The sequence below is a fragment of the Solanum pennellii genome, chromosome 12 (genome assembly GCF_001406875.1).
Source record: "Solanum pennellii chromosome 12, SPENNV200".
NCBI lineage: Eukaryota > Viridiplantae > Streptophyta > Magnoliopsida > Solanales > Solanaceae > Solanum > Solanum pennellii.
The window spans coordinates 6319313-6331733 of NC_028648.1; the positions used below are offsets into that span (position 1 = coordinate 6319313).

The following is a 12421-nucleotide window of genomic DNA, read 5'->3' on the forward strand; positions in this document are numbered from 1 at the left end:
GAATTAACTATTAAGAAAAGTTAAGACCTAACCTAAGTTGATTTATGGCTTGAGCAAAAAAGGAAAAAGCTTAGACTTCGTCTTGAGTCTCGTTAGAGTTTACATTGATCACATCGTCTACAAAATTAATTAGCAAGAGATTAGTGTTGTTGATATTGTTAATATGATTGATGTCAAGGTTTGTTAGAATAAGATCAATAAGATCATAACAACATTATCATTATCTTCAATCTCATGTTGAGTGCCAGAATATTTACCCAACTATAACGACATAAATGGTGGTAGATGATGTTGAAGGAAACCTAAATACTGATGGAACATGTCGAAGGACCAAAGTTCATCAAACTAGGTTGACTAGTTAGAATTAGAGTCATACTAGGACTAGATTACTAAATCGTGTAGGAGATTAAAGTCGACTAGGATATCATGTATATAATATGTTTGTGTTGTAGTAGGATTCTTAGTATAGCTAGAATAGGACTTTCTCCTATAAGGAGTTTGTAACTCAACATTATTCTTTTATCAATACAAATCCCTGATTTCTCCACACTTGCATGAGATTTCTACACTTAATACCAATAAGATGGAAGCAGCGCATAATATGAGATGGACAAGATCCTCCATCATGCATGATAGCATCGAAAAGGGTCAATACCCCACTAGACATGTAATAGGTTTCAACAAGAAGTTTGCTAAAAATAAGAATCCTAATAAAAAAACTGTCTATGCATTCACTGCGGGCTAACCGTACATAAGAGTAATGCATTCCATAACAAATTAATATCTCATGAGAACAATCTAAGTTACCTTAAAGAACCATGTGGGGAAGGGATCTTGAAACTTGTTCCCAAACCAAAGCACCTGCTGAGATGGGCTAAGAAAAATCTCATTCATATTTTGTTTATCAAAAAGGACCCAAGTGGATCTGAGTTATCAAAACTAACCTTGGAATGTTGATGCAGAAAACAGTGGGAGAACTGATGAAACAATGGTATCTAGACAGTGCATGCTCCAGAACATTACTGGTGACTAAAATAACTTCCTCTCACTGAATAACTTCAAAGGTGAAAACGTAGCCTTTCGAAATTGAAAAAATTATAAAATATAGGGAATAAAAAATGTTGGTCGGAATCACATTCAAGCAATATAAAATGTGTACTGCGTAAAGGTACTACAACACAATATGTTGAGTGTGTCCCAAATGCGTGACAAATGAAACAATGTATTGTTTACCTCAAATGAATGTAGAGTGTTCAATCTCCTCGGTTATTTTGGAAAGAATCATAAGAATAGTACAAAGCTGACATCATGAGTCTAAAGAGAATTCACTAAAATGTCTCAGTATTATTATTAAAAGCTCTCTCTCCTGGCATAAAAGGCTATGACATATCAGTTCCTCAACAATGAACAAGCTCATATCAAAAGACTTAGTCAAAGGGTTGCAACTAGGATATTCAATGATAATCAAGTCTGCGGAGCATATGCTCAAGTAGAACTTGTGAAATCCGCAATCAAACCAAAAGCAATAGTAAGTATAACCAAGCCATTACAATTACTTCATATGGGTTTATGTGGACCAATGCGTATGTAATGTTAGGAAGAAAAATATATGTTTTTGTAATTGTGGATGATTACACAAGATTTACTTGGACCATAATTATTGCAACTAAAGATGAGACATATAATATGTTTGAAATTTTCGTGAAACTAGTTTAAAGAAGTTTAATCGCGAACTCATAAACATTCGTTCAAATCATGGATTAGAGAGTAAAAATTCAAAATTCTTGAAATTGTGTGCCAAAAATGATGTTGATCACATCTTATCTGCACCAAGAACACCACAATAAGATGGTGTAGTTAATTGCAAAAATAGAACCTTGAAAGATATTCATACTGGGTTGAGGTAATCATGTTACTTAATCAATAAATGTATAGTCTGATCAGTAATGAACAATATGAATTGTTGAAAGGGAGAAATGGATGGGGTTGAATTAGTTTTTGATATTGTCCGTCTTAGTAAAGTTTTTTATATCCTCACTGGTGGTTTAGTTGAATATGTATGGACTAAGGATGAGAATTGTATGCTCATGTCTAAATACTCTCAAGGGCAGGTCACTGCACAACCTTGAGAGTGCTTAAAGGGGAAATAACACCCTTTCACAAATTGATGTACGAATTAATGCACAAGAGAGTTCTGCCTTTTGGGAAAGATACCATGAGGCATCCTTTAGGGGTATGGGGATAGCCAATGCCTTGGAAAACAAAGAACTTATTGACTGACCCTCTCTCATGATAAAACACATGGCACGAATGGTTGGTCCCCATCAGTTGGCTTTTGGAAACCTCTTTATCATTACATTTAAAGCTTTTGAAGTTCCTTTGGGGGAAGAGAGTGTTTTGTATATGAGGATATGCTTACCAGGTCTACTCTTAATAATTGTAGACTACTTGATAATAACGATCAGGCTCTGCTACTGCTTCAGGGCTACTGGCCTAGTTGACATCCTTCTCATCGATGCCAGGGAATAGAATGTTACCATCCTTGCTGAAATTGAGACTCTTCGCGCTAACTAGTTTGAGTCGCAGGTGAAGTAACTAGATTGAAGGACCAGTTGCTACAACAACAACAGTAAAACAATGCTTGAGTGGATAGTATGTTGCATCTCTTGGGTTTATCTCACCCCTTCTCCTTCCGTATCTTAAACCGTTATACCAGACTGACCTTTTTGCTTTTTAGACAATCTTGTTACTTCTTGTGTTTTGTATTTTTGGATGTTGCATTAGAGCTCTTCTTGAATTTAAAACATTGTATATCATGTTTTGATTAGCTTATTTTTCCTGCATCACTGTTATCTTTACATCTTATTTAGATTGCTAATAACCTTAGAACTTGATCATTTACAATGTTTGTCCTGAGAGTTCCCTTTATGGCTCTGAATTTGTTATGTTCATATGTTATTATTTTTTTGTTACTTTACCCTTATTTTTTATATGTCAAAAGGGGGTAGAGTGTGTTTTGTTGAAACAAGTTCAGAAAAGAGTATATTTGTCATCATTAGAAAGAGAGAAATTGATAACTTGTGTCAAAGCATTCCAATAGCTTTTAATGATGACAATATGAAGCAGGTTCACAAGCATGTTGCAGACATAAAACAAAAAGAGTGAGAAAAGATATCTCAAACATATATGCAGTAGGACACATATTTAAAACAACAATCCAAGTCAAATAAGGAGAAGAATAAAAGGTAGATGAAACTTATGTGAAAAGGGAAGGATAACAAGTCCTATAAGGAAAGAAATTATTTTTCTAGGAAAAACTAATTTCTTTCCTTGTAAAAGTCGACCAAGGCTGAATCCACATCTATAAAAGGTCGAAGTCAAAGAAATCGACTTTTGTAATAACAAATTGAGAGAATCTTCAGGAAAGGCATAGTGAATCAAAGAGACTAAAAAGACGAGAATAAAGAAGAACTAGAGTTAGATTTTTTTTCTAAAGGGTAGTTGCAATATTTCATCTGAAAAGCATTGTTGAAGAATCAGTATTCCTAGTGTGTGAGATCGTTTCGAGAGAATTGTAACAAAAAGTAGGTTTTGCTTCTTGGAGAATAGACTCTTCGATTACAGTTAATCGGTAAAGAGTAAAGGTAACTCTTAAGTTGTAATCTTGAATTGTTCTGGAAGGTAAAAAAATTGTGGTGTGGTTTTTCCATTCCTTTAATAAGGAAGGTTTCTACGGTAAAATCTCTATTTTATTGTGTTGCTTCTTTATTTAGGCAAAACTAACAAGACCATGGTTCTTATATAGGGACTAATGTTTCTTCTACCGGGTCTTAATTTAAAAGATGAAGGGGTCAAAATACAAAAGTCTTGTAGCATACGCTTATTGCCAAGAACTTAATAATTCAAAAACCAAAATAAATTTTGAACTAGATTAATTGAATATCACTTTAATAAGGCAACATCTTTATACAAAGTACAAGTAAAACAAAACATTGCCATAATATTATCTATGTTTTAAGGTTTATGATGCAATCTCAAACGCGATCCAGTTTACAGTAATGGTAATAGTTTAATCTAATCATCTAATGAACAATTAATAGGCTTCTAAACCTATGTAATATTTTAGGATATCAAGTATAAAATTAATTGAGAAACACAACAATAATAATTACATATATGAAGAACACCTATTAAAAAAATAAAATTCGCAAAAAAAAATATAGTGTGTACCATCACGCCATAGCGAGGCACATTGTTTTAGGAGTAATAGGACTCCTAGTTACTGCGTGCGATCGTGTACTGAGGTACTCCTCACCGATTGTTGGGACAACACAACCTGGGTTGGGTCTCGATTCGAAAAGATAAAGGGATCAAAAGTCAGAAATCTTGTAGCATTCAATTACTGTCAAGAACTTAAGAATTCCAAATCGAAATAAACTTTGAACTTGATTAATTGAATATCATTCTAATAAATTACATTTGCATATAGAGTACAAGTAAAATAGAACTTTATCGCAACATTATCTTTGTTTAAGGGTTTAAGATGCAATCTTAAACGCGATCCGATTTTACAGTAATAGTGATATCAAAATCTATTCGTCTGATAATCAATTAAAATGGTTCTAGACTTATGTATTTTTTTTCTACTATCAAGTATTAAATTAATCGAGAAATGCAACAATATTAATCAGATCTATGAATAACACCTATAAATAATGAAATTCGCAAAAAAGAGTTTGTACCTTTACGCCATAGTAACACACAACTAAGACAAATTAAACTTCGGCCGAGTTTTCTCTCCTCCCAGAAATGACGGCGGACAACTATGGGGAAATGTTTTAGATTAAGCCATAAGAGAGGACGTAACGCCATATATATAGGCTTAAAAGTCTTAACCTAGCGGGCCTCCCAAATACAAGGTCACTGTTCTCCAATAGGACTACACTTTTATCGGCCCATATTTGGTACATGAAATGATACAGATCCATAATGAAATTCACATAAATATATGGCTCGGATCTTGTCCACCAACTATTAATACATCACTCATTTTAGTAAATTAAATAATAAGTTAATGTAATGTATATATTTAGTAAATATGTATAATAGGCTTAACTAGTTTGTCGATTGAATGATAGTTCTAATTGTGGAATTTTCATCCTCAGCAGAGCATGATGACACCTAATTTTGACCTTCCATAATATAATTAATCATCGAGCTTCTTTAGTTCAAAAGATTTAAAATAATTAGTTTTATAAAATTTTAAAAATATTTGCAAATTATTTGTAGTTTTGTCACTTTTAAAAATTTTATTTAGATAATCTATATGTTTTACATAATTATGTATATAATTAGTGTATTTCATAAATATTTGATAATCATCACAAAAGATTTTACGTTTTAGTTAAATATCTTACTAATTTACTTTAGTTTAAGTTTATTAGTTATAATTCCGAGTTAGTTAGTTTGTAATTAAATTAATTATTATATTTCATTAAGATTAAGAGACTGATTAATTAATTTATATTAAGTCACTTTGTTGAAGTTTTAGCCAATTTCACTAATTATATTTCATATGGCTACATTTTAAATTCATTTGGTCGTTTGTTTGATTACAATTTTCTAACAACTTCTTAAACCCATCAAAGACCAAGGCTTGGGGGCCTTTTTCTTTAAATTTCAGTGGCCCAATTCAATTCTTTCCAGCCCATAGCCATACAACAAATAACAAAAACAACTCCCAGAGAAATTTCAGTGGCCTAGTTTCATCTATTGAAAGCGGGGAGGATGAAAAAAGTGGAGAAAAGAAAACACAGCTTGAAAAAAAACCCAATTTGAATTTGAAGATGTTTTATTTTTTGGAGCTCGTAAAACTCGAATCACTGGTGAAAGTTCTTCATGGTCAAGCTTGTCGTCTCAGTTTAGTTGCCCAAAAAGGTGAAAACCCGACCCGAGTCCTCAGACTCTATCTCCTCTCCTTGCCATTCGATGACTGGGTCATGGAGGCCCAATTTACTTTTATAGAGTCAAAAAACCTTGAGGAATCAAAGAACAAGTCTTTGGAGTTGACGTGCACACTTAGAAAGTAGAAAATAGGTTGTATACACACGATATACACATATATACAACAAGTGTATACAAGAATGAAAATTGAGCCAAGAGCCCAAAAATGGCAGCGAAGTCGGCCCAAAAAGGGGGCCTAATTCATTTCTCTTTTACCTTTAAATTATCTCTTTATTTAATCGTCTTCATTTATTGTTTGTTTTACTTATTATTAACTCTAACTTTAAATAGCTTAAATAAATTCCCCAAAAGACGAACCACATTCTTTATGTTAATTTATTTTACTAAAATTCATTTTTATCAACTCTTATAATTTTATTGAATATCTCTAGTCAAAACTTTTTATTTACTCTTCAATTAATTCAAAAAGAGTTTTCATTCTTTAATTAATCAACTTGTTTTGAATTATTATTAGAATAATTCAAAATAAATTATAATTAATCTAGTTTTGTTGAAATTCTAATCACTTGTAATTTTAGTCAAATGTTTCCATTAAGGTCATCTTTCTTAAAATAATAATAGTTATTCTTTGTTTAATTTTTTTTTAAAGTTAATCGAATATTGAAAATTGTTTTTATGTTAAATCATTATTCTAAAACTAGTCAAAAAATATTTTGGACAAGTAATAGGATAATCGTGTGTTAGCGGGCACTTCAAATGTTTTATATAAGAAACTCTTACTCATATTCTCTAAATTTATAAAGATTTAATCTGTTAAAATATTTAAAACTCTTTTCTAAGTATTTTTCTTAAATTATTTTATTCTTAGAACATTTCAGAAAGTGGTTTTTCTAAAGATAGTAAAATTACAACATAACAGAGCATAATAGAATTGGACGCTTCGTACAATAGATTCCAACTTATTTCGGATTGAGACACATCTATCAGTATAAAAGAAAATATAGAGCATAAAGAAAAAAATTCTTTTTCAGAGAGGTCAAGTCAATTATGTCCAAATCCTTTTATAATTTGGACTTAAAAAACGCCCAAATCCTATTTTCGGAAAAAACTTATCTGCATCGGATGTTTACACCAAAATTAATTATTATATGATTTAATGAAGTAAAACACATATTAATTAATTAAGATTGAGTAAAATGATATGTAAATTTAAACCTGAATAGGAGGAACGAGGATAATCGAAAGACTGCGCTGGGAACAGAAAAGGTCTTCTCTTACCTCACACTACTACAGATGAAGTGCCCACTAAAAATGATTTGATTCAAAGTTTTATTTGGATCGATTTTTGACAAAATCATAAACACTCCTATAGAAAATAATCGAGATTGAAATATTGCAACAGTTATAGCGTTTTATTTCAAATATTGTTAGTTTTATAATCTCTATGAATCTTCTAATTCTTCTTCAAAAATATATTCAATTACTTTTGGATTTGATCTTGAGTTTTGTGGACTTGATATTAACTTATTCTTGACTTGTATTTGAATTTAAGAGCCTCAAATTTGATCTCGAATGTTTTTCTTTGATTTTTAAAACTTGTAAATAAATACTTGATTAATGTTCGAGTGTTTGAACTTGTAGCTTGTAGATAAATTTGTTTATGCTTGTAAGCATTTCATTAGCTTAGTGGATTCTCCACTATCGAAACCAATGACGTAATTTTTGTCAAGGACTTTAATTTAAGTACTTGTAGAATAGTCAAAGCGTATATAAACTAGTCCGAACATCAATTTTTTTTTAAAAAAATTGAACTAATGAGAAAAGCTTAGACCTAACCTAAATTGATTTGTGGCTCTAGCAAAAAAGGAAAAAGAAGCTTAGATTTCGTCTAGATTATTCAACACTACAACAAAAATAATTTTTAGCGGCATTAAATATTGAGACTAGTAAAAAGTGCTAAAATCTTTACCGGCATTAGTTAAGTGTCATTAAAAAAAATATCGCTAAAGGCTTTAGGGATATATACAAAGTGTGACAATTGCCGCTAAACATACATATTTAGCGGCAATTAAGAATTAAATGCCGCTAATGGTCATTTTTGCTATAGTGCAATTGTCCCCTCTCTTTCGTAGTTCTTGATGTGACAATGTTAGTTCGAAGAAATTAGCCTATAAAATCATTTCTTTGAACTAGCATTTCTACATCAAAAACTATGAAAGAAAGGGGTCGGAGGCAAAAACAGTTGAATGATCTCGATTTAGAAAGGTGAGACAATTGGTCTAAGATTTTTCCTTTTTTTGCTCAACCTACAAATCAACTCACGTTAGGTTTAAACTATTCCGAATAGATATCAATTTTGAAAGAAAAATTAATGTACGGGTTAGTTTGTGTACATCTTGACTATTTCATCGAGTACATACTATATCTCCTCTCGAGATGTCCCTAAATTAGGATTGATCATAATTTTATCCTTCTCTTGCAGGCTTGGTGTACAGTCTTTTGTTGATCTTCCTGCATGGTAAAGAGTCTAGCCAAATCAGTTATAGTGATTCCATTAATTTCCTATCCATTGTTGTCTTTATTTAGCAAGAGATTAGTGTTGTTGATGTTGTTAATCTGATCGATGTTTTCAGTAATAGCGATAGTTTAATCTATTCATCTAATGAACAATTAATAGGCTGCTAGACACATGTAATTTCTTTTTATGTTATCAAGTATTAAATTAATTGAGAAACACAACAATATTAATTAGATATATGAAGACCACCTATAAAAAAAATGAAATTCACAAAAAGAAAAATAGTGTGTACCATTACGCCATAGCAACACACATTGTCATAGGTGTAATAGGATTCCTAGTTACTGCGCGCGATCGTGTACTGAAATACTTCTCATCGGTTTTCGGAACGACGCGAGTTGGGTTGGGTCTCGATTCAAGAAGATGAAGGGACCAAAAGTCAGAAATCTTGTAGCATACAATTACTATCAAGAACTTAAGAATTTCAAATTGAAATAAACTTTGAACTTGATTAATTGAATATCATTCAAATAAAGTAACATCTACATATAGAGTGCAAGTAAAACAGGACGTTGTCGCAATATTATCTCTATTTTAGGATTTAAGAAGCAATCTCAAACGCGATCTACTTAACTGTAACAGTAATATTTTAATTTATTCGTTTGATGACCAATCAAAATTGTTCTAGGCCTACTTAATTTTTTCTGCTATCAAGTATTAAATTAGTCGAGAAATACAACAATATTAATCAAATCTATGAAGAACCTATAAAATAATTAAATTTCGCAAAAAGAGAGATTACCTTTACGCCATAGCAACGACTAAGACAAATTAACCTTCGGTCTAGTTTTCTCTTCTTTAGTTAACGGCAAAATACTATGGAGAAATGTTTTAGTGTAAGCCATGAGAGAAGACCTAGCGCTATATATATAGGTTTAAAAGTCTTAACCTAGTGTGCCTTCCAAATACAAGGTCAATGTTCTCCAATAGACCTACACTTTTGTTGGCCCACACTTAGTACATGAAATGATACTGATCCATCATGAACCCCACATAAAAATATGGCTCGAGTCTTGTCCACCAAGTATTAATACTTGACCCATTTTGGTAAACGAAATAATAATATAATGTTTAAGTCTATAATTAGTAAATAAGTCTAATAGTCTCAACTAGTTTGTGGATTGAATTATAAGTTCTTATTTTGGAATTTCCACCCTCACTAGAGGATAATAAACTTGGACACTTTATACAATAGACTCCAACTTGTTTTAGATTGAGACACGGTTATTACTATTATAAACTAACTATTTATAGTAAGGATGACATATACAAATGAACGAAGAAAGCATAGAACAGAAAGAAAAACGTTCCGTTTTAGAGAGGTCAAGTTAGTCATGTCCAAAAATAGAAAATATTATATGCAAAGAGTAAAATAAAGAATATGATTGAAGATGTCCGAGAAAAGGAAGGAAGACATATTTGGGGGTTCAAGCAAATCGTTGAGCCAAATCCTTTTAGAATTTGGACTTACAAAACCCAAATCCTATTTTATTTCGACCTCTTACTTTCTCTATTTATTCCTTCCATTCTTCTCCAAAAATTTTACATCGCTCGCTAAAATATCCTTTTTATTTCCCCAAATCCAATCATCTTCTAAGCTCCTAACAATGGCTACCAGACTTCAATTTGAAAAATCAAGTGAAATTGGAGTTTTCTCAAAGCTAACTAATGCATATTGTTTGTTACCTACTGGCGGATCTGAACACTTCTACAACACATTTGAATCTGAACTGTCACAAATTATCCCGGTAATCAAAACCTCAATCGGAGGAACGAGGATAATCGGGAGACTCTGTGCCGGAAACAGAAAAGGTCTTCTCTTACCTCACACTACTACAGATGAAGAATTTGATCACTTGAGAAACAATCTACCAGACGGAGTTGTAGTTAAGCGCATTGATGAGCGATTATCTGCCCTAGGAAATTGCATAGCTTGTAACGACAATGTTGCTATGATGCATACAGATCTCGATGATGAAACTGAAGAGATGATTGGTGATGTACTTGGTGTCGAAGTTTTCAGGCAAACAATTGCAGGGAATGCTCTTGTTGGTAGTTATTGTGCTATTTCAAACGCGGGATGCTTAGTACATCCTCATACATCTGTGGAAGATATGTACGAACTTTCAACTCTTCTCGAGGTTCCGTTCATTGCTGGAACAGTAAATCGCGGTAGTGAAGCGATTGCTGCTGGATTGATTGTTAATGACTGGACAGCATTTACGGGACGAAACACTACTGCAACAGAGGTATCTGTTATTGAACGTGTTTTCAAGCTTAGAGAGGCTGAACCTATATATATTGTTGATGAGATGAAGAGATCATTGATCGATAGTGATCGATAGTTATGTTTGTTTATTTTTTAAACTTTTTAGATGCGAATTATTACTTAATATCTTCTTCTTTTTTATATAAATGAATTCTTCGAACACCTTTTTGTTTTAATTATTACCGTTAGGTTTAATTAAATTGACAAATATTAAATAAAGATAAAAGTTAAAACTATAGAATCTGATTTAAGTAGTGATAACTTGGTGTATCATTTTTAATATATTTGTAATGTTCGAAAATTTAAGAAGAAGTAAAAAAAATAATTTATAATACACTTTATTTAACACTTTTCGACTATTAATTTATATTTTTGACGAAATATTAGGCTTAACTTATCAAACATTGAAGAAAGGGAGTGCAACTTTAAAGAAGCTAATATAAGATAAACATGTTAAGTTGTTAACGAAGAGAATGTAAGAAGGCAAAGTAATATATTCTTGATTTATCAAGGAGAATAAAATAGGAGAAATTACGCGATTAAGTACACTCTCATCATAGCTATAGTTTGCTATAATTACTGCTCACGACTAACATTATGCATTAATTACGTGGAATGACTTCGAGTTTGTACAATTAGTCACATATGTATATGTATAATTTGCTATAATATACAAACACATATGTATAATATACAATTATTTAACCTATACATATACAATTTACCTCTCTCGCTCCTCTCCCAATCTCGTCGCCTCTCTCCTTCATCTCCCAATCTCTTTTGTAATATATATACAAATGTATATGTATAATATACACTTATATACATTTATAATTCACCTCTCTCCCACTCTCTGCCCTCTCTCGCTCGTCTCTCTCCTCCCTCTCCCAATCTCTTTTGTCATATATAAAAATACATATGTAGAATATACAATTATATACATATATAATTCACTTCTCTCCCACTCTCTTCCCTCTCTCACTCGTCTTTCTCCTCCCTCTCCCAATCTCGCTCGCCTCTCTCCTCCCTCTCCCAATCTCGCTTGCCATATATACAAATACATATGTAGAATATACAATTCATAGATTCATGTTATATGGAGGAGAGAGGCGAGCGAGACTAGGAGAGAGAGGGGGAAAAAGTGGGAGAAAGGTGAATTGCATATATATATATGTGTGCAATTCACCTTTCTCCCACTTTTCCCCCCTCTCTCTCCCAGTCTCGCTCGTCTCTCCTCTATATAACATGTAGCTACGAATTGTAATCATCATACTATAGCTATGAGACTATTTTTAAGTGGCTATATGTGAAAGTTCTCCAATAAAATAATATAGATTCTTTTTTTACATAATTGTTCTTTCTAAATATTTGAGGCCCAATTTTGGGGTCTAAGGCATGTCTTAAATTTTTCAAGCAAGAGGTGGCCCTGAAACACTATCCTTCATCTATCTTTCGATCTCCAAATACCTTTTATGTTTTTTTTTTTTGCTTAAAATATCACTGATATTACTTTTTTGGCTTATAATTACCTTTATTTATGAGCCAAAAGATTGACGTTAGAAATATTTGAGGGTCGAAAGATGGAGAGAGGTTAATTTTTTATTCATTCT

General features: G+C 32.0%; 1 protein-coding gene across 1 annotated transcript; it reads left to right on the forward strand.

The window, feature by feature from the left end:
• Positions 1–9983: 9983 nt before the first annotated feature.
• On the forward strand, positions 9984–10973 carry LOC107006843 (eukaryotic translation initiation factor 6-2-like). Its single transcript, XM_015205358.2, has one exon. The coding sequence runs from the start codon at positions 10150–10152 to the stop codon at positions 10885–10887; it is 738 nt and encodes a 245-aa protein (XP_015060844.1). The 5' UTR covers positions 9984–10149; the 3' UTR covers positions 10888–10973.
• Positions 10974–12421: the final 1448 nt, after the last annotated feature.